Genomic DNA, 20,995 nt, shown 5'->3' with positions numbered 1-20,995 from the left:
CCAGGAGCAGAAAAGTGAGTCCCTTCCCTCCTGCAGGTGCCTTCTGTCAACTCATGTCTCCATTCCTAGAAACAAAATCATAACACAGAGCTGATTCTCCATGTCAGGGAGAAGGGCAGTGTAGGCAAGGATCCAATCTTCACCAAGAATGAGACTGAGAGAAATGCCAAGGGTCTGTCCTCAAGAGCCAACTCACTTCTAGAAAGCTTCTTTTCATTCCGCCAGGTAGTAGTAGTTCCCTTCTCTGTATCCCCAGGGCCCTTCATGCATATTTTAAGTATGTGTGTACATATCTGTGTGTCTTATTAGAATATGGGCTTCTTAAGGCCTGGAAAGTCATGTTTTCCCCATCTCAGGGCTTTCGTCAGGATCTAGGCCACAGCAGAAGGGGATTCATGACTGCTTAGCTTAGACACACAGGAATGGAAGAGTGGAGTAGAAGAGTTTCGGAGCTGAACTGGAATCTATTCTGAGCTTGGGCTGAAGTGGCCTCTAAGTTCTACCTCCACAGCGAGCCATGAGGACCAAGCTCACTTTCCCTGTGTGCTTCTGATCGAGGACTAGACTGGAGCAGGACCGAGTGTGTATGGTTGGGGGCTTTTTAATCTTCCTTCTTACCATTCCTTTTCCTACCATTCGTGTATTTTCTCATCAGTATTTCTCTTTTTGAAGAAAATGTATTATTAATTTGAGGAATAGTGTGGCCAGAATGGAATTCCCACTTAAAGTGTTTTTATTTTTATGATAGTTATTCTATAAGCACAAAGTTTTACACATTTTATTTTTTAATATTCATACCCTATTTACAAGCATGAGGTAACACTACTCCAATCTTGCCAGGACCGTTGAAGAAAGGCTAGGTTTCTATAAAGTTAGCTTGTTCAATATCTCATAGTTTTCATGACAATAGCACTTATTTTCATTGGTCCCAGAGCAACATGAACTCTTACACAAGATAGTGTACATAACAAAAGGTCCGTCTAAGCCCCAAAGTCCTTTTGAGAAAGTACAGAACTCAGTTTATACTTTGCCTTCTGTTTATGTCACAGAGTAGCTTTATATATAGCTTTAAATCAAATGAGTCAGAATTGATCGACGGCACTGGGTTTAAATCAAGGGATAGAGCAATGTTCTTAAGAGGTATTAAAGCTAAATAACTGAATACATTTGGATAGTTTTAGAAATAATAAAATCAGGTCAAGGGTAGGGAAACCAGGCCGAGTACAACTACTTCACCTACATATTAACCTGTACGTTCAACATTTGCACATGTTGACATTGCTGGATGTATAGAAATCCCTTCCTGGATTGAGGAATGTGTTTGTTTTCCTTGAGACTTTTAAAACGATGGAGTGTGAATGTTAGGGCAGGAAGAAAGAGTCTTAGTTAGGTGGAATGGTGGCAATCCTTCATGACTGCATACCCTCTGGAGGGTGCTAAGCCAAATGGAGAAGGGGATGGGGTCTGCTTTCAGAGGAGGAGACTGATGTCTTGATTGCCTTGGGCCCTCTGAGTGAGGAAAATCGTTCTCAACAAGGTTACTATGTGCTGTGCCTTGAGCTGAGGAGTACATTATACATTTCATCCATTTTAGTACTCAGTTGCATGAGATGTCATGTTAAAGTTGAGGAACCTGAAGTTCAAAGAGATTGAGTAATTTGTTCCCATACCTGGCAGAACCCTCTGATCCAGCACCGGAAGTACCGCACCTAAGGTTATACTTGCCACATCCTAGAAAAGCCAAGTCAGTGGGTATTTAAGGATATTTGGTGAAATGTTGCTCATCTGTTTATCCTTCCACAACTTGGCTCGTCTATGGACTCTTTTAGCATCTGGTTCTAAGCAGCTTAAGAAAATATTAGGATATCTTATCAGGAAACATTCATAGCTGAGTAGTAGAAAAGACCTCTCTGAACTCAGGTTTCATTGCTGAGCACCTGGTCTTAGAAAAGCTCTTCTTGTTCAGCATTCCTTTGACAGGGACTGTTGGGTAGCTAAAAATCATCTCTGGGTAGCATGGGTGGGTGTTACAAGAAACAAGGCCACCTGAGTTCTCATCACACAGCCAGCATTTAAAGGTGACTTCCCAAGAACGCTGTCCTCAGGGGGAGGCACATCGTCCATGGAACTGCCTGAGGGTTGTGGCCCCTTGGAGTGAAGGAGTTATAGGCTGCCCAGGAGCTGGGGTCAGGGAGGTTGAGTCATGAAGGGCAGATCTTTTTGATAAGAAAAAGTTCACAATAGTCAGGCACTCACTCAGAAAGCCAAAGAGGAAATCTAGAGGGGGGAGACTTACCGTAAAGGTAGGTGATTATCAAACTCTACTTGATTTTGGTACCACATTTTTTAGCTTATGAAATGGGATCTGATTCCTCGTGGATCGTATTTAACATCAGTGAACTTGTACCACCACGCATTCGGTGCCTCAGGAGGCACTGCAGCAGGAGCAGATAGCACCTGTAGGAAGTGTCACCTCCAGAAGAATTGAACCTGAGTCTGATCAAGCCTCTGGATGTAACTATCCATTTATAGAATAAGGGAAAACAGAACAAGTTAACACCACGGGGATGTATCCACCTACCCCAGGATGGGGGAAATTCTACACACGGAATGACTCCATTTCTCTCTCTTCTAGCCCTAGGAAACAACATGCTCTGCAAATGGAAACAGTGGAAATAAGTTTAAGTGAATTAATCTACTACTTCTAACAATCTCACTTCTTCCTTAGATGCAGGCCAGAAGACAGGTGAAAAGAAATGGCCTGTGGTGAACTGGGCCTTTCGGCGGAACCCCGGCACTTGCCAGGACAACGTGTGCAGGGCTCTACCATCCCCCGAGCCAGGGAAGCTCTTTGGGGTTTCACTCAAAGATGTTTGTCCCAATGATGACCTGCCCACTCCTCTCCGGGTAGGTCTCCTTTTGGCCTTCTGTGGCCCCTCTGAGCAGGGAGACTGAGGAAGAGAAAGCTCTGCAAGCCCATGTGTTCTCATCCAAATCTATTTCTAAGTGGAGAAAGCACTAGACAGCCCCTGGCTTTGGCTGAGAAGCTTTGTTACATTCTTTCAAAGAATACAAATTTGACTTAGTTATTGCAGAATCATAAGGTAGACACAGAGAAAAAGGTAATTTTTCCATTCCAGTAGTTTCAGAAAAGACCCACATATGCCTGCTCAGATGAGTCAGAACGTGCTCTGTGTTTACCAGTCTCTGAAGCAGAGGTTCCACCTCCTTTCACATTCTCCTTTCAGCTCCTACCTTGAACTTCTCGCTACTCTCAGCTTTCCCTTAGTTGCTTCTTCAGCTGAGACTACTCAATCTTACAACTCAAAATATTTCATATGGTGTTTGATTTAATATTTCAGATGGCGTTTGATTTTATTTCAAGTGCATAAGCTTAAGACTACAAGACTTACACTCTGGCATATACCAATATCTTAATCCTGATAGAATAAGTCAAACGAAAGCCACAAAGTTTAGCTTGTGTTGTCTCAAAGTAGTGTATTAAACCATCAGTGTTTCCAGTTATTGAGTATCTAGTATCCCTCCAGGGGCTATGCTAGTGCTTCACATGCTTGATGTGAAGAAAATCATCGTCTTAAGGGCATGCTGGGTACCACCCCAGACCCTGCAACTTTCACGGAAAATTTGGGGTCCTTATCATTATCATCAGAGAGCCCTGGAGTTGCAGTGGTTAAGAGCTGGGTTGCTAACCTAAAGGTTGGCAGTTGGATTCCACTGGCTGCTCCTTGGAAACCCTATGGGCAGTTCTACTCTGTGCTATAGGATTGTTGGGAGTTGGAATTGTCCCAGGACAACTGGTTTGTTTTGGTTTGTGATCATCATCATCCCCATTTCACAAAGGAGATAAACAAAAGCTTTAATATAGGTAAGTACTGTACTTTCCCCAAGGTCACACAGTGAATAGGTGGTAAAATGCATTTCAATGCCACAGATTACCTGACTCCAACACCTATTATCTTTCTACACTGCAAGCAGAGGCCTAGCTGGGGGTAGGGGGAGTTGGGCAGGTAGGGTGCCTGTCCTGTGCTCTGACTGTGTGCCCTGGGCACCACTTGAGGAAGGGTGCCAGAACAGTTTCTATTGGCCACCACAGTTTCCATGGCCAGCTGGGAGAGATCATTGAGAGATTTAACACTAATTGCCCTAGGCACTGCTTTCCCTAGATAGGCCCCTGACTGCAAGCAAGAGACATAAAGATAGAGAAAAAGGAAATGAAAAAGTAAGAAACCAAACTAAACCATTGCTATCAAGTCAATTCTGACTCATAGCAACCCTACAGGACAGAGTAGAAGTGCCCCATAGAGTTTCCAAGGAGTGCATGGTGGATTTGAACTGCCGACCTTTTAGTTAGCAGCAGTAGCACTTTACTACTAGGCCACCAGGTTTTCCAGAAAGTGCTGAGAGGATTTATTTGGAGAAGGCTATCTGGAGGAGAAGGTTTTTGAGCCTGATTTTGAAAGAGGAGAGGAAATACAAGAAGTAGGAATGGGGGATACAATTGCTTAAAAGGGATAAGCAAATGGGGAAAGAATGGTGAGGTAGGACGGGGTGATGTAACAGAAGTCTTAAAGTAGACAGAGAAGTTTGATTTAGAAGTGTAAATTAACTGAAAAAGAAAATCTGAATAAAACAAGTGTTTGAAGTGTTTCAGTGTAGGAATGTAGAGTGGACCAATGAATAGAAAACATATTTAGAGACGTGAAAAAAAAAAAAAAAACCTAAAGAATTTACTTGAGTCCTTCCAGCTTGAGCACCATACTCTCCTGTAGCCTAGCTCTGGATGCCAACAAGGACAAGCTTGTGCTGAGGCCTGTGTGTATGAAATTCTGCATATTGTCTTTTCCATTCCTTCCCCCCAGGATATGCTTTTCTTTCTTAACCAAAAAGGGCCTCTGACAGAGGGCATCTTCAGAATATCGGCCAGTGTCAGAGCATGTGGAGCCCTCAAGCAGAAACTAAACTCAGGAGAGAAGGTGAATTGGGAGGACGAGCCGGTTTTGGTAGTAGCGTCTGTCTTAAAGGTAAGGAAGGTTCTAGCATTATCTTCACACAGTGTAGCTGTATAGAAATATGATTGGCTTCCTTCTTCATGATTGGCAAAGAGCCATAGTAGGTATAATACGGTCAGAATTTGAAAATCTGAAAAACATTACAGAAAGGCAAGGAAACTGCCGTGGGTGTTAAAAGCACCTGTCTGTATGCCACGTGCAAAAAAATTAAATAAATAAAAATTTGAAAGCACGCACTTACACACACACAAGCATCCTACTTTTGAAGAGCTCCTCACCGGAAATGATGGCAAAGTTTCCAAAAGAAATTTCTTTTTAAACTTTTGAAAACAATGACAAAAATTTCCAATAGTAAGGAAATTTTTACCTTATGATGAGTCCAAAAATACTCAGTCCATGAGACTAGAGGGACCCCAGAGGTCACGGTCCCCAGATCCTCTGTTAGCCCAAGACTGAACCATTCTCCAAGCCAACTTCAGACAGAGATAGGACGGGATTATAGGACAGAAAATGATTCTGGTGAGAAGTGAGCTTCCTGGCCCAAACAGACACATGAGACTATGTGGGCAGCTCCTGTCTGGAGGCAAGGTGAGAAGGCAGAGGGGGACAGGAGCTCATTGAATACATACAGAAAATACAGGGTGCAGAGGAGGAGTGTGCTGTACTCATTAGGGGAAGAGCAACTAGGAGGACATAGCAAGGTGTGTATAAGTTTTTGTATGAGAGACTGACTTGATTGTAAACTTTCACTTAAACTAGAAGAAAATAAAATGCATAAATAAATGCTCAGTCAGGCCACCAACAGCTCCACTGGTTTTATCATCATTCCTTCCCGTTCTCTTAATGCCTTTCACTTTAAAAGTGCCATAGGAATGATGGTACCATTGGGCCTTCTTTCATCTTGACCACCTTCGGCATTCTTTGTTAATACGTGTTGTGCTTAACCTGCCACGTGGTAACCTGCTCTTCTCAAATGCCTCGCTCTTCACATCCTTAGAGATGCCTCACATATTTTGAAAATAGAATCTACATCCAAGACCAACTTTAAGCAAAGTGTTGATCCCAGAACAGCCTCTGCAGGTCTGCTTCAGGGCTCTTGTCCCCAGCATGGCGGAGATACAAGGAAGGCAGGGTAAAAACAGGGCCCAGGGCCTCCAACTCAGGCTGAGGCATAAAGGTCAAAAGTGCCTTGCCCTAGACATAAGTAAAGAAGAGTTTTCTGTATTCCCTTTCCAGTCAAGTGGCCAGGTGCCCATTTAATATTACTTCACGAGTTTATTTACAATCAAATCTGTCTTGGTAAAGGGGACATCATATATGCATCAGTAAATGGACGTTTCTTGCAAACCTGTGTCTTGGTCCATATGAAAATATATAGCAACAAATGTTCTATCACTAGTGTGTACCTGCTTTTCTGTAACACCCTCCTGTCCACTAGCTTTTAACATGTAGGTTAGCATAAATTAGCCAGCCCCCAGATCAAAAGGCTTTGGCCCCTTACTGTGAGACTTCCACCAAGACAGTATGCAGAATTCTGCATGTACCAACAGCCTAAGCTGAATTTTTGCCCTATTGTTATTTTGTGAGTTCGGTGTTTGGTCTCCTTGGGATCCTTACAGGGCACTGGTAATGGAAGAAGGGACATGCTTCTGTTCAGGCAGTGCCCTGTTGGAAGGATGCAGAGGAAGCAAGGTCACCATTGCTCTAATGAGTGGAGGGTGGGAGGGACTTGGGAAACTGACTTTGTCCGTTTTCTTCACAGCTAAGTCCTCAGAATGCAAAGCAGAGCCTGACACACACAGGACCTCAGTAAATATAAGAAAGAGTGAATGATTTCCAGGATGTGATCGTGATAGTTGCCCTGAGGCATTTCCTGTAGTAGCTGCTATTAAGAGAAGTTTCCTGGCACAGTGGTTAAGAGCTAAGGCGTGTTTTGACTGCTAACCATAAAGATTGGCGGTTAGAATCCACCAGCTGCTCCTTGGAAACCCTGTGGAGCAGTTCTTCTGTGTCCTATATGGTCACTATGAGTCAGAATGGACTCAAAGACAATGTTGTTTTTTTGTTGTTGTGGGGGTGTTGGGTGAGTGTTCGACCTATTTATTTAGTGAGACCACTGGCAGAAAGATGTGACTTTGAAGCTAGCAAGGTGATCTGACGTTTTCCCCTTGTTATCACACTAAAATTAAGCTTAATAAACTTTAATAGGCCCAACTGTATGATATTAAGACAGATTTTCCAGGTCACCACTTAGGAAGCTGGCCTGTGCACGCCTGTGGCTCTAGTACTCAGAGGCCTGAAGTTTTGCTGTATCTAAATTTTGATCATTTCTTTCTGTTTTGGAACATTTTACTTCCCAAAGAAACTAAACCCCCAGAAAATATGATATCCTATCCCACCTTTCCAATTAAGGCGGGGAGCCCTGGTGGCACAATCATGAAGCACTCAGCTCCTAAGGGAAAGGTCAGTCGTTTGAACCACCAGCCGCTCCTCGGGAGAAAAGGCCTGGCGATCTGCTCCCATAAAGGTTACAGCCTAGGAAACCCTATGAGGCAGTTCTCTTCTGTCACATAGGGTCACTATGATGAGTCTGAATCTACTCAGGGGTGCACGGAAACAACAAAAACCCTTAAAGAGATGAAAAAGGAAGCTTTTATGAGAGGAGGTTTTCCAAGAAGCACATATATCTCAAGTCAGAAGACCTACTCCTGTTTTATGTGTGTGTGAGTGTGTGCCTGTATTTGTGTGTGTGGTGTTTGTTTCAGAACTTTTCTTGCCAGGAATTAAGAACACCATGGCTGAAATAGATCATCAAAATGTGTATGTATCTCTTTTGAAGAAAATAATAGGATTTAGGGTGTTTATCACCAGGCCTTGTAATTTGTACCAGTTGGCTAAACTGTACATAAGCAGATTTTAGAAGATAGAAAGGGGCTTTACCTTTATTCCCATCACAGCCCAGACTCTGCTTTTATGCCACTAGTTTTAGTTGGAGAAAATCCAAGCACCTGCTTATGGGTGTGCAAGTCAGCAAAGAGGTGGAGCCGAGCTCTGTGGATGTCACAGTGTGGGTGGCTATGAAGGAAGTGGGGACCACACTGAATTTTTCAACTAAATGTGATCTCTATCATTTGTCTAATACACGTTTGCCCTAAGAATAATATTATTTTTCATCTATTTTAGGATTTTTTTAGAAACATCCAGGAAAGTGTATTTTCCTCTGGTCTGTATTATCAATGGCTTACTGTTATTGATGAAGGGAATGAGGAGGAGAAAATAACTGGAATCCAGAGGTAATGATGCAGTCATTACCCAGCTCTGGCCATGCCTCAAAAATACAACCAACACACTCTCAGGAAAAAATAGCTTCTATTGTACAACTTTGCCTACTAAATAAGGACCACTGCCAAAGGGTTTCATGTGGTCACATCCATGGAGACCAGTTTAAAAGTAGATGTCTACGTTGCTGCTGTCACCAAGTTACTGTTTTTGTCCTCACCTTACTAATAGGGGTCCGTTGACCATTGTGCACCTTCTGAATATTTGAAATTAATAGGAGATGAAATCTGTTAGTCCAAGAGAGGTGGTAGAGGCCAACTCTGACAGCGTTATTATTTAAATTTCTCAAATTTTTAACTAACTAGAAAGTCTTGTTATGCTCAGGAAGTAAATTTAATGAAGCATTTCTGTATACATTCATGCCTGCAACTCGGTATTCTCTCGGCACACAGAGGTGAAGGATCTAATCTCTCACCTCAAGAAACTCAGAGGCTGGTGGAGGAGAGAAGTAGATAAACTGAAGTGTCATCAGTGCTATAAAAGGGACACTCAGAGGTTCTGGGGGAACATGGTGGAGTGATAATTAGCTTCCTACAAGACTCAGAGAAAACAGAAGCTCAAATTGCAAAGTCAAGAAATGATCACAAAGAATTCCAGGTCTATGCCCATGCAAGCAGAAATTTCTGGCAGGACTCATCATGAATGTTATGGGCAACATAGCAGAATAGGAAAAAAGTACTCAGTAACTCCATTTCCTAAGCTTTCCTTCTATGAAAAACCCTAGAATTCCAATAGTATGTAGTATGTGTATATGCCTGTTGAGAACAATTCTTTTTTCGCAACTTGCAAATGTTATGAATTATCGCCTTCACAATACTTTTGGTGAACCCCCTTTTAGCAATAGAACATAGTATTTGCATTGAAGAGTTAGAAACTAAGGAACAGCGTGAAAGTCACCAAAAAACAAGGCGATGGAACAAAATACCACCTCTATTTCTCTTATAGTTTAGAGAAGACCATTTGAGTACAGTGAGCACCAAGTCCTGTAGCTCTCTGTTGTGCATGTTACCAACTGCACTCCTGTTACGCTTTAGAGGAGACCGTTCGGGTACACCAAGTATCACATCCCATAGCTTGTTGCTGCTGCTAGTATAAAACCTGTGTACTTCACACTACTTTAAGGGTGTATCATCAGTCCGTAGTACTCAGAGCTGGGCTCCCTGTTGCTGGTGCCGTTTTGGTGACCATATTTTCTCCTAGTTGCAGCATCTTGGTATAAAAAAAAAAAGTAAAACTCTGAATATGAACTGAGAAACAGTTCCAATGCATGATTAGAAAAAAAAAACATCAATCACAAATATTAGAACATTGACAATTATACTCTTGTAAACTTGTAGAAGAAAGTGGTACCATTGAGATTGATTTGGAATAAAATTGACCTTGGATGCTGCTGAGCAGAGCAGATCTCAGAACGTACTTATACGTCTTAGTAGATAAGATTTGAACTTTTATCATCAGGCGGCGTGTTTTCATTGTTACCTTGGAAATAAAGGGAGTATTTTCAATGCAATTGCTGTTTAATTTCATCAGTAACTTTTGTGAGTGTTAATTGAGCACATTCTGGAATGTTATGGGGTTTGTGTGTACTAAATTTATATTAAATTCTACATTAATAAGATTAGTCCAAGTGAAACACGGAAACCCTGTGGCATAGTGGCTGAGTGCCATAGCTGTTAACCAAAGGGTCGGCAGTTCGAATCCACCAGGTGCTCCTTGGAAATGCTATGAAGGGGTTCTGCTCTGTCTTATAGGGTCGATATGAGTTGGAATAGACGCGACAGCAACAGGTTTTGGCTTTTTTTTATTGTTGTTAAACACATGGTAGTGGTTTCTGGGAAATATTGCAGGCAGCATTTTTTATGAGACAGAGTTCTACATTCTTTTACGGTTTTCACTGGGTTATGGACATTGTGGACAAAAAAAATGTCTTGTCTCTCTCCTTATTTACAAATTCTTAAAGAAATGACTTAAGAGTGTGTTTTTCTGTATTTCAAGGCTTTTAGACCAACTTCCAAAAGCCAATGTTGTTCTCCTGCGATACCTTTTTGGGGCTTTATACAACATTGAACAACATTCTGCATCGAATCAGATGACTGCATATAATTTATCAGTCTGTATCGCCCCAAGCATCCTTTGGTCTTCTACTTCCTGCAGCCCAGGACTGGAAAATGAATTGACAAAAAAGGTAATCCTATTTCTCCTTTTTATGCCTTTGGGGCCTGAGTCCTCACTTCGAACTTGAAAATCAGGTTGTTATCTAAAGCACCATTTTTTAAAAGTATACACTTTAATCCTACTCTTCTGGGATGGCAGAGTCATTTGTCTTATCATGGTGGGGTATGGGAAGCTGGGTCGTTAAGTGGGAAATTGAGAGCAGCTGAGTCACTTCTTTCCCATTCAGGACACTAAATATAAGACTGACTGAACCATAAACCAAAACCCATTGCCATCAAGTGGATTCCGACTTAACAGCAACCCTATAGGAAAGAGTAGAACTGCCCCATAGGGTTTCCAAGGAGTGGCTGGTGAATTTGAAGTGCTGACGTTTCGGTTAGCAGCGTGCTCTTTAACCAGTGTGCCACCAGGGCTCTGACCAAACCATAGAGAGATAAAAAAGTGGTGTGATATGATAGAAAAAACCTGGGCTTTGAAGTTAGACAAGCCAAGCTTCAACTCTCAACCTTACCATTGCTGGATGTGTAACCTTGGGCAAAGTCTCCAAGCCAGCCCCCTCATCTAAACATTGGTAGTTCTGACAGCACCCAGCTCATCTAGGCATTGCTTGCAGTTGTGCCCATGCACATCCCAGGGGGCCAGGCAATATGAGCACCCTTGGTTCCACACACACTAGACTTCTGCCAGCACTGGCCCACTCAGAAATACTTGGCTGCCCTTTTATGTCTGCTATTGGGGTGAAGAAACTAGTAGTAAAAGATTCCAGAACATCCTAAGGGAGCAGCAGGGTGCCTAATAAGATCACAATTTCCCCCTAGCACCCCCACAGAGCAAGCCTAAGGCAAGACAATGCTTGGGGAAGGACAGCAGTTAGACAGACAGACAGATTTTTCTACCCCACTGCACCATTCCTTCACAGTCAGCCCACAGAGAAATTCCACTTCTCACGGTTAAGATACTTCTTCACTTAACAAGTGAATTTCATGAATTTTCATGTATCGGATGCTTTATAAGTTGAATAACATCTTTACCCCCAACACCATATGTGGGTAATTTAAAAATTATCTGAATGTTAACTGTGTAGCCATTGGTATAAAAATATTAACCATTAAGCCAGGGACACAAATTTCATGTTTATTTCACTGATTAAGTGCATTTTTAACGTCTTTGCCCAAACTACTCTTGAAAGTATCACAGTTTCTTAGAGAAAACTAGTTTATTTGCTTTCACATCAACTCTGAATTTGTCTCAGAATTCTTTTACATTTTGGTTAGATTCAGGGTGCCTATATGAAATGTGATTTATAACTTTGTCATATTAAAAAAAAAAAAAAAACCTTTTTGCCGTTTTGTGTTCCAGATTTCTCTTGTACAATTTGTTATCAAAAATTGCTTGAAAATATTTGGAAAAGACATCACTTCCCTCTTGGAGGAAAGCTCAATGATCACAACAATGAGTTGTGATTGTTCAGAGAAGGCTTCAGGTACTGTGAATAATTTAATGGCTTTTCTAAGAAAGAGTGAGCCTGGTAGGAGTCATGGGTGATGCCAAGACAGTAACTGCCCTGGAGCCCACAGCACGACCCAGGACAATGAAGCTGGGCCTCGGGGTCTTCTTACTGCTTCTTCAGAAGGGTGGCTCATGGATAGGGGGAGAGAGCACGCTGTTGTGAGATCAAAGAAAAGACCAAGTCCACGATGTCAAGAAGTTGCTAGTGCAGCTTGTAACAGCATCAGGACAGAGCATGGTAGGATACAGTGGTTTGGAGACTTTTTCAAACAAAACTTTAAATGGAACCCTGATACATCTAACAGATGCGCTCTGGTTGAAACCAAAGTGAGGGGCCAAGAGCACTGCCTGTTTTATTTCTCCCCCTCTTCTTGCTCAGTGTCCCTGAGGTACCTCAGGGATCTAGTGCTCTTTGAAACAATTTGAACAAAACCAGCATCACTGAGAAAAAAAGGACTTGATGTCAAACAGCCTATTCAGAGTGTGAACCCCTGCCCCACTGTTAGCAGTTCTGTCATCTGTGGCCAGTTTTTCCATCTCAGCCTCAAATTCTTAATCTCTAAAATTCAGATAAAAATGGTATCTAAATCTCAGGATATTTGTGAGGATTAAATAAGATAATGATGTCAAGTGAATTCGTAAAAAAGACAACAATGGACTAGTAGAGATTTCTCTGAGGCCAGGCTCAGTAGCTAGCATTATTTGAGTCTAGCTAATCACAGCTAAGGGGCCCCTGGGTGGTGCAAACAATTAAGCGCCCTGCTACTAACCAAAAAGTTGGCAGTTCAAACCTGCTCAGAGATGCCTTGGAAGAAAGGCCTGGCGATCTCCTTCCAAAACATCACGGTCATGAAAACCCTATGGAGCACAGTTGTGTTCTGCAACACATGGGGTCGCCGTCAGTCAGAATTGTCTCAATAACACCTGGACATCATAGCTAACTGCCAACAGCCCATTTTACAAGGTGGATTTTAGATTCAGAACCAGTATCATGTATCATGCGTCCCTTCATATTTTTGCTATTTATTGTTTGTATGATATGTATCTCAGTGCTCTGAGGAAATCTTTAAGAAAGTCCATTTTATCAGGAACTGAGATGAGTCTAGTATCTGAGAATATGTTTATGCCAAGAGAACTTTTTTTTTTTCTCATTCAGAAGTAACAACGGAGCAGCCTCTCGAATCCAAGCCGATAAGAGTTATACTAATTTACAGAAAGAGACAACTGCGGGATTCTGCCCAGGCCCCGTCTGACATGGACCAACCACCTGTCACCATTTTCTGAGTCCCTGAAGATTAGAACAGCCATAATCGTATTGGACTCTTCCATATCACTCCTATCTATAAGACACCACTGAGAGCTGTTGTGTTTTCCAAAATGTTTGTAGGGCTTTGCTGAATTTGTATTTTATGGGATTTTTTTCCAAAATGTAAAGGTGTACAACTAATGAGGATAGGAAAAAACCTCAGGGTAATGATTATCTCTGTGAAAGAAGGAAGGGGATGGGATAGGATAAAAGAAATTTCAAGCATATGTGTGTTATTTTATATCTTAAAAGAAAGATTTAAAAATGCTAACATTTTTCATATGCTTTTCACATCATTTTTAAAAATATTGTGATTTTGGAGAAAATTTACATAGAAATTAGGTCCTCATTTAACGATGTCTATACATATTCAATGACATTGGCTTTACTTCTCAGAATGTGTCAGCATTCTCATTATTTCCGTTCTGGTTGTTGTGTTTCCATTAATCTAGATCCTTGACCCTCCTTACCTTCTCATCCTTGGTCTAGAGTAAATATTAACTGTTAGGTTTCATTCAGGTGGTTGGTTAGAGTAGCACAGTATTCACTGGCGACATTATTTATTGCTATGATCCACTCAGTCTTTGGCTGCTAGGTGACCTCTGGGAATAGTTTGAGTTCCAAGTTTAAAAGGCATCCCAAGGCAATAGTCTCAGGGTTCCTCTAGTCTCTACCAGTCCAGTAGGTCTGATCTTTTTCTAGGAAGTTGAGTTTTGTACTTCTTTTTTTTTTTTTTTTCATTCTCTCTGGAACCATCTATTGTGTCCCCGATCAAAATGGTTGATAGTGGTAGCTGTGTACCATCTAGTTCTTCTGGTCTTATGGTAGCAAAGGCTGTGGTTCGTGTGGGACATGGGTCCTATGGATTAATTTCCTTCTTGAGTCTTTGGTTTCTTTCACTCTGCTTTGCTCCAGACCGGAAGAGATCAGGAGTTGTATCTTAGCTGGCCGCTCACAAGCTTTTAAGGCCCCAAACGCTACTCACCAAACTGGGATGTAGAACATTATCTTTATGTGCTATGTCCTACCAAGTGGCCAGGTTGTCCCCTGAGATTATGATCCTAAGCCCTCAAACTGCTTCACATCATTTTTTAATAAATAAAAAGTTTAGATAGTTTTTATTGCATAAATATCCACAACATACCTATGTTTGCATATGTAAGTAAATAAAGTATTATTGAATGTACCAAGGGCTGCCAAAAGAACAAACAAATCTGTCTTGGAAGAAATACAGCCAGAATGCTCCTTAGAAGCAAGGATGGTGAGACTTGGTCTTTGGACTTGTTATCAGAAGGGATCAGTCCCTGGAGAAGGGATGGATTGACACAGTGGCCACAACAATGGACTCAAGCATAACAACAATTGTGAGGATAGCGCAGACCGGGCAGTGTTTTCTTCTGTTGTGCATAGTGTAACAACAACAAAGGATTATTCAATGAATCAGTAACCTACACAAATTTTTATTATTCTGCAGCTTTTCTTTTAAACCTTAACATGTTTTCTCCATATATGTAGAACTAATTCACTCAGTCTAGTTGTTTTATGGAGTCCCTGAGTGGTAAAAATAGCTACCATGCTTGGCTGCTACCTGAAAGGTTTGGAGGTTTGAGTCTATCCAAAGGTGCCTCAGAAGAAAGGCATGCTGTCTACTTCTGAAAAGTCAATGATTGAAATCCCTGTTAAGCCTTGTTCTACTCTGAAGGACGTGGGTTTGCCAAGATTCCGAGTCAACTCAGTGCTAACTTTTCTCTCTTTTTTTTTTTTTTTGAGTTTCTATAAGTTGCTAAAAAGCCCTAGTGGTATACTGGTTAAGTATTTGGTGGTAACCCAAGGGTAAGTGGTTTGAATCCACCAACCACTCCACGGGAGAAAGATGTGGCTCACTTATGCCTAATGTATCTCCCTTTTTTATTTTTTTATTTTTTTTTTATAATAACTTTTATTAAGCTTCAAGTGAACGTTTACAAATCCAATCAGTCTGTCACATATAAGTTTACATACATCTCACTCCCTACTCCCACTTACTCTCCCCGTCTTGAGTCAGCCCTTTCAGTCTCTCCTTTCTTGACAATTTTGCCGGCTTCCCTCTCTCTCTATCCTCCCATCCCCCCTCCAGGCAAGAGTTGCCAACACAATCTCAAGTGTCCACCTGATATAATTAGCTCACTCTTCATCAGCATCTCTCTCCCACCCGCTGACCAGTCCCTTTCATTTCTGAAGAGTTGTCTTCGGGGATGGTTCCCGTCCTGTGTCAGCTGAAGGTCTGGGGAGCATGGCCGCCGGGATTCCTCCAGTCTCAGTCAGACCATTAAGTTTGGTCTTGTTATGAGAATTTGGGGTCTGCATCCCACTGATCTCCTGCTCCCTCAGGGGTCCTCTGCTGAGCTCCCTGTCAGGGCAGTCATCGATTGTGGCCGGGCACCAACTAGTTCTTCTGGTCTCAGGATGATGTAGGTCTCTGGTTCATGTGGCCCTTTCTGTCTCTTGGGCTCTTAGTTGTCATGTGGGCTTGGTGTTCTTCATTTTCCTTTGCTCCAGGTGGGTTGAGACCAATTGCTGCATCTTAGATGGCTGCTTGTTAGCATTTAAGACCCCAGACGCCACATTTTGAAGTGGGATGCAGAATGATTTCATAATAGAATTATTTTGCCAATTGACTTAGAAGTCCCCGCAAACCATGTTCCCCAGACCCCCGCGCTTGCTCCGCTGACCTTTGAAGCATTCATTTTATCCCGGAAACTTCTTTGCTTTTGGTCCAGTCCAATTGAGCTGACCTTCCATGTATTGAGTGTTGTCTTTCCCTTCACCTAAAGCAGTTCTTATCTACTGATTAATCAATAAAAAACCCTCTCCCACCCTCCCTCCCTCCCCCCCTCGTAACCACAAAAGTATGTGTTCTTCTCAGGTTTACTATTTCTCAAGATCTTATAATAGTGGTCTTATACAATATTTGTCCTTTTGCCTCTGACTAATTTCGCTCAGCATAATGCCTTCCAGGTTCCTCCATGTTATGAAATGTTTCAGAGATTCGTCACTGTTCTTTATCGATGCGTAGTATTCCATTGTGTGAATATACCACAATTTATTTACCCATTCATCCGTTGATGGACACCTTGGTTGCTTCCAACTTTTTGCTATTGTAAACAGAGCTGCAATAAACATGGGTGTGCATATATCTGTTTGTATGAAGGCTCTTGTATCTCTAGGGTATATTCCTAGGAGTGGGATTTCTGGGTTGTATGGTAGTTCTATTTCTAACTGTTTAAGATAACGCCAGATAGATTTCCAAAGTGGTTGTACCATTTTACATTCCCACCAGCAGTGTATGAGAGTTCCAATCTCTCCGCAGCCTCTCCAACATTTATTATTTTGTGTTTTTTGGATTAATGCCAGCCTTGCTGGTGTGAGATGGAATCTCATCGTAGTTTTAATTTGCATTTCTCTAATGGCTAATGATCGAGAGCATTTTCTCATGTATCTGTTGGCTGCCTGAATATCTTCTTTAGTGAAATGTGTGTTCATATCCTTTGCCCACTTCTTGATTGGGTTGTTTGTCTTTTTGTGGTTGAGTTTTGACAGAATCATGTAGATTTTAGAGATCAGGCGCTGGTCGGATATGTCATAGCTGAAAATTCTTTCCCAATCTGTAGGTGGTCTTTTTACTCTTTTGGTGAAGTCTTTAGATGAGCATAGGTGTTTGATTTTTAGGAGCTCCCAGTTATCGGGTTTCTCTTCATCATTTTTGGTAATGTTTTGTATTCTGTTTATACCTTGTATTAGGGCTCCTAGGGTTGTCCCAATTTTTTCTTCCATGATCTTTATCGTTTTAGTCTTTATGTTTAGGTCTTTGATCCACTTGGAGTTAGTTTTTGTGCATGGTGTGAGGTATGGGTCCTGTTTCATTTTTTTGCAAATGGATATCCAGTTATGCCAGCACCATTTGTTAAAAAGGCTATCTTTTCCCCAGTTAATTGACACTGGTCCTTTGTCAAATATCAGCTGCTCATACGTGGATGGATCTATGTCTGGGTTCTCAATTCTGTTCCATTGGTCTATGTGTCTGTTGTTGTACCAATACCAGGCTGTTTTGACTACTGTGGCTGTATAATAGTTTCTGAAGTCAGGTAAGGTGAGGCCTCCCACTTTCTTCTTCTTTTTCAGTAGTGCTTTGCTTATCCGGGGCTTCTTTCCGTTCCATATGAAATTGGTGATTTGTTTCTCTATCCCCTTAAAATATGACATTGGAATTTGGATCGGAAGTGCGTTAAATGTATAGATGGCTTTTGGTAGAATAGACATTTTTACTATGTTAAGTCTTCCTATCCATGAGCAAGGTATGTTTTTCCACTTAAGTATGTCCTTTTGAATTTCTTGTAGTAGAGCTTTGTAGTTTTCTTTGTATAGGTCTTTTACATCCTTGGTAAGATTTATTCCTAAGTATCTTATCTTCTTGGGGGCTATTGTGAATGGTATTGATTTGGTTATTTCCTCTTCGGTGTTCTTTTTGTTGATGTAGAGGAATCCAAGTGATTTTTGTATGTTTATTTTATAACCTGAGACTCTGCCAAACTCTTCTATTAGTTTCAGTAGTTTTCTGGAGGATTCCTTAGGGTTTTCTGTGTATATAATCATGTCATCTGCAAATAGTGATAACTTTACTTCTTCCTTGCCAATCCGGATACCTTTTATTTCTTTGTCTAGCCTGATTGCCCTGGCTAAGACTTCCAACACGATGTTGAATAAGAGCGGTGATAAAGGGCATCCTTGTCTGGTTCCCGTTCTCAAGGGAAATGCTTTCAGGTTCTCTCCATTTAGAGTGACATTGGCTGTTGGCTTTGCATAGATGCCCTTTATTATGTTGAGGAATTTTCCTTCAATTCCTATTTTGGTAAGAGTTTTTATCATGAATGGGTGTTGGACTTTGTCAAATGCCTTTTCTGCATCAATTGATAAGATCATGTGGTTTTTGTCTTTTGTTTTATTTATGTGATGGATTACATTAATGGTTTTTCTGATATTAAACCAGCCTTGCATACCTGGTATAAATCCCACTTGATCAGGGTGAATTATTTTTTTTGATGTGTTGTTGGATTCTATTGGCTAGAATTTTGTTGAGGATTTTTGCATCAATGTTCATGAGGGATATAGGTCTATAATTTTCTTTTTTTGTAATGTCTTTACCTGGTTTTGGTATCAGGGAGATGGTGGCTTCATAGAATGAGTTGGGTAGTATTCCGTCATTTTCTATGCTTTGGAATACCTTTAGTAGTAGTGGTGTTAACTCTTCTCTGAAAATTTGGTAGAACTCTGCAGTGAAGCCGTCCGGGCCGGGACTTTTTTTTGTTGGGAGTTTTTTGATTACCGTTTCAATCTCTTTTTTTGTTATGGGTCTATTTAGTTGTTCTACTTCTGAATGTGTTAGTTTAGGTAGGTAGTGTTTTTCCAGGAATTCATCCATTTCTTCTAGGTTTTCAAATTTGTTAGAGTACAATTTTTCATAATAATCTGAAATGATTCTTTTAATTTCATTTGGTTCTGTTGTGATGTGGTCCTTCTCATTTCTTATTCGGGTTATTTGTTTCCTTTCCTGTATTTCTTTAGTCAGTCTAGCCAATGGTTTATCAATTTTGTTAATTTTTTCAAAGAACCAGCTTTTGGCTTTGTTAATTCTTTCAATTGTTTTTCTGTTCTCTAATTCATTTAGTTCAGCTCTAATTTTTATTATTTGTTTTCTTCTGGTGCCTGATGGATTCTTTTGTTGCTCACTTTCTATTTGTTCAAGTTGTAGGGACAGTTCTCTGATTTTGGCTCTTTCTTCTTTTTGTATGTGTGCATTTATTGATATAAATTGGCCTCTGAGCACTGCTTTTGCTGTGTCCCAGAGGTTTTGATAGGAAGTATTTTCATTCTCGTTGCTTTCTATGAATTTCCTTATTCCCTCCTTGATGTCTTCTATAACCCAGTCTTTTTTCAGGAGGGTATTGTTCATTTTCCAAGTATTTGATTTCTTTTCCCTCGTTTTTCTGTTATTGATCTCTAGTTTTATTGCCTTGTGATCTGAGAAGATGCTTTGTAATATTTCGATGTTTTGGACTCTGCAAAGGTTTGTTTTATGTCCTAATATGTGGTCTATTCTAGAGAATGTTCCATGTGCGCTGGAAAAAAAAGTATATTTTGCAGCAGTTGGGTGGAGAGTTCTGTCCTTTTTTATTTTTTTGTATGTGTACAACTGGCTTATTGAAAAGCCTGATTCACTGGGGTACAGCTATGGAATTGCTTTACTTATTTATTTTTTTCTAATCACTGCCTTTGACTGTGCTGAATCTCCCTTTCTAGTCCTTTAATGATATGCAGGACAGATCTCACAGCTGATTACTTTCACATATTAAACAGTGCAGTTCAGTTCTGTCCACTTATCCCAGTTTAAATTAGCAGTCTCATGGCCTTCCTCTCTGCCAGCTCAGCCCAATCGTAACTGGAGGAACTTGGATTTAGGAGGGAGCCTCGTCTGCTCTTTTGCTTCTCCTCATCCTCTTATGGTCTTCATCTCTCCTCCAATGTAGTGGATTGGGGTGGGGGTGGGGGTCGTGGAAGCCTTTGGAATCTTCTCTTTACTGACATGAGCTGCGCTTTGATTCACTGAGTTGGCAGGCACCTTTATGTTGGGGGATATAGGTGAATTCTTTGTGAAATGAATGAAAAACTCTGACTTGACTTCTCCTGACCCACCTCCCCATTCCCATCCTTGGTAGTTCAAACCGCATTCTCTTTCTTTTTTTTTAAATTAGTTTTTATGGTTCTTTAAGTGAAAGTTTACAAATCAGGTTAGTCTCTCATACAAAAATGTATATACACCTTCCTAGACACTCCTACCTGCTCTCCCTCTAATGAGATAGCACAATTCTTCCCTCCACTCTCTCTTCTTATGTCCATTTGGGTAGCTTCTGGCCCCCTCTGCCTTCTCATCTCCCCTCCAGACAGGAGATGCCAACATAGTCTCATGTGTCTACTTGATCCAAGAAGCTCGTTCTTCACCACTATCATTTTCCATCCCATACACCAGTCCCATCCCTATCTGAAGAGTTCACTTTGGGAATGGTTCCTGTCTTGGGCTAACAGAAGGTCTAGGAACCATGGCCTTCTAGTCCCAGTCTGACCATTAAGTCTGGTCTTTTTCTGAGAATTTGGGGTCTGCATCCCACTGCTCTCCTGCTCCCTCAGGGGTTCTCTGTTCTGTTCCCTGTCAAGGCAGTCATCGGTTGTGGCTGGGTACCATCTAGTTCTGCTCTCAGGCTGATGTAAAAACCAAAGCCAAACCCAGTGCCGTCGAGTCGATTCTGACTCATGGCGACGCTATAGGACAGAGTAGAACTGCCCCATAGAGTTTCCAAGGAGCGCCTGGCAGATTCGAACTGCTGACTCTTTGGTTAGCAGCTGTAGTGCTTAACCACTATGCCACCAGGCTGATGTAGTCTCTGGTTTATGTGGTCCTTTCTGTCTCTTAGGCTCATCATTACCTTGTGTCTTTGGTGTTCTTCCTTCTTCCTTGTTCCAGGTGGTTTGAGACCAATTGATGCATCGTAGATCGACACTTGCTAGCGTTTAAGACCTCAAACACAACTCTCCAAAATGGGAT

General features: G+C 41.4%; 1 protein-coding gene and 1 pseudogene across 1 annotated transcript in view; both read left to right on the top strand.

Annotated features, from left to right (window-relative positions):
* LOC126077511 (rho GTPase-activating protein 20-like) overlaps positions 1-12,089 on the top strand; it is a 147,213-nt gene extending 135,124 nt beyond the window's left edge. The window contains exon 15 of the mRNA XM_049887052.1: positions 12,002-12,089. Coding sequence (XP_049743009.1) covers positions 12,002-12,089 — 88 coding nt within the window. The remainder of the gene's footprint in view (positions 1-12,001) is intronic.
* LOC126076830 (mitotic spindle assembly checkpoint protein MAD2A-like) overlaps positions 1-20,995 on the top strand; it is a 117,865-nt pseudogene that overhangs the window by 52,203 nt on the left and 44,667 nt on the right.

The sequence above is a fragment of the Elephas maximus genome, chromosome 5 (genome assembly GCF_024166365.1).
Source record: "Elephas maximus indicus isolate mEleMax1 chromosome 5, mEleMax1 primary haplotype, whole genome shotgun sequence".
Lineage (NCBI taxonomy): Eukaryota > Metazoa > Chordata > Mammalia > Proboscidea > Elephantidae > Elephas > Elephas maximus.
The sequence above is the reverse complement of the archived record's forward strand: the minus strand, read 5'-3'. Positions and strand labels throughout refer to the sequence as shown.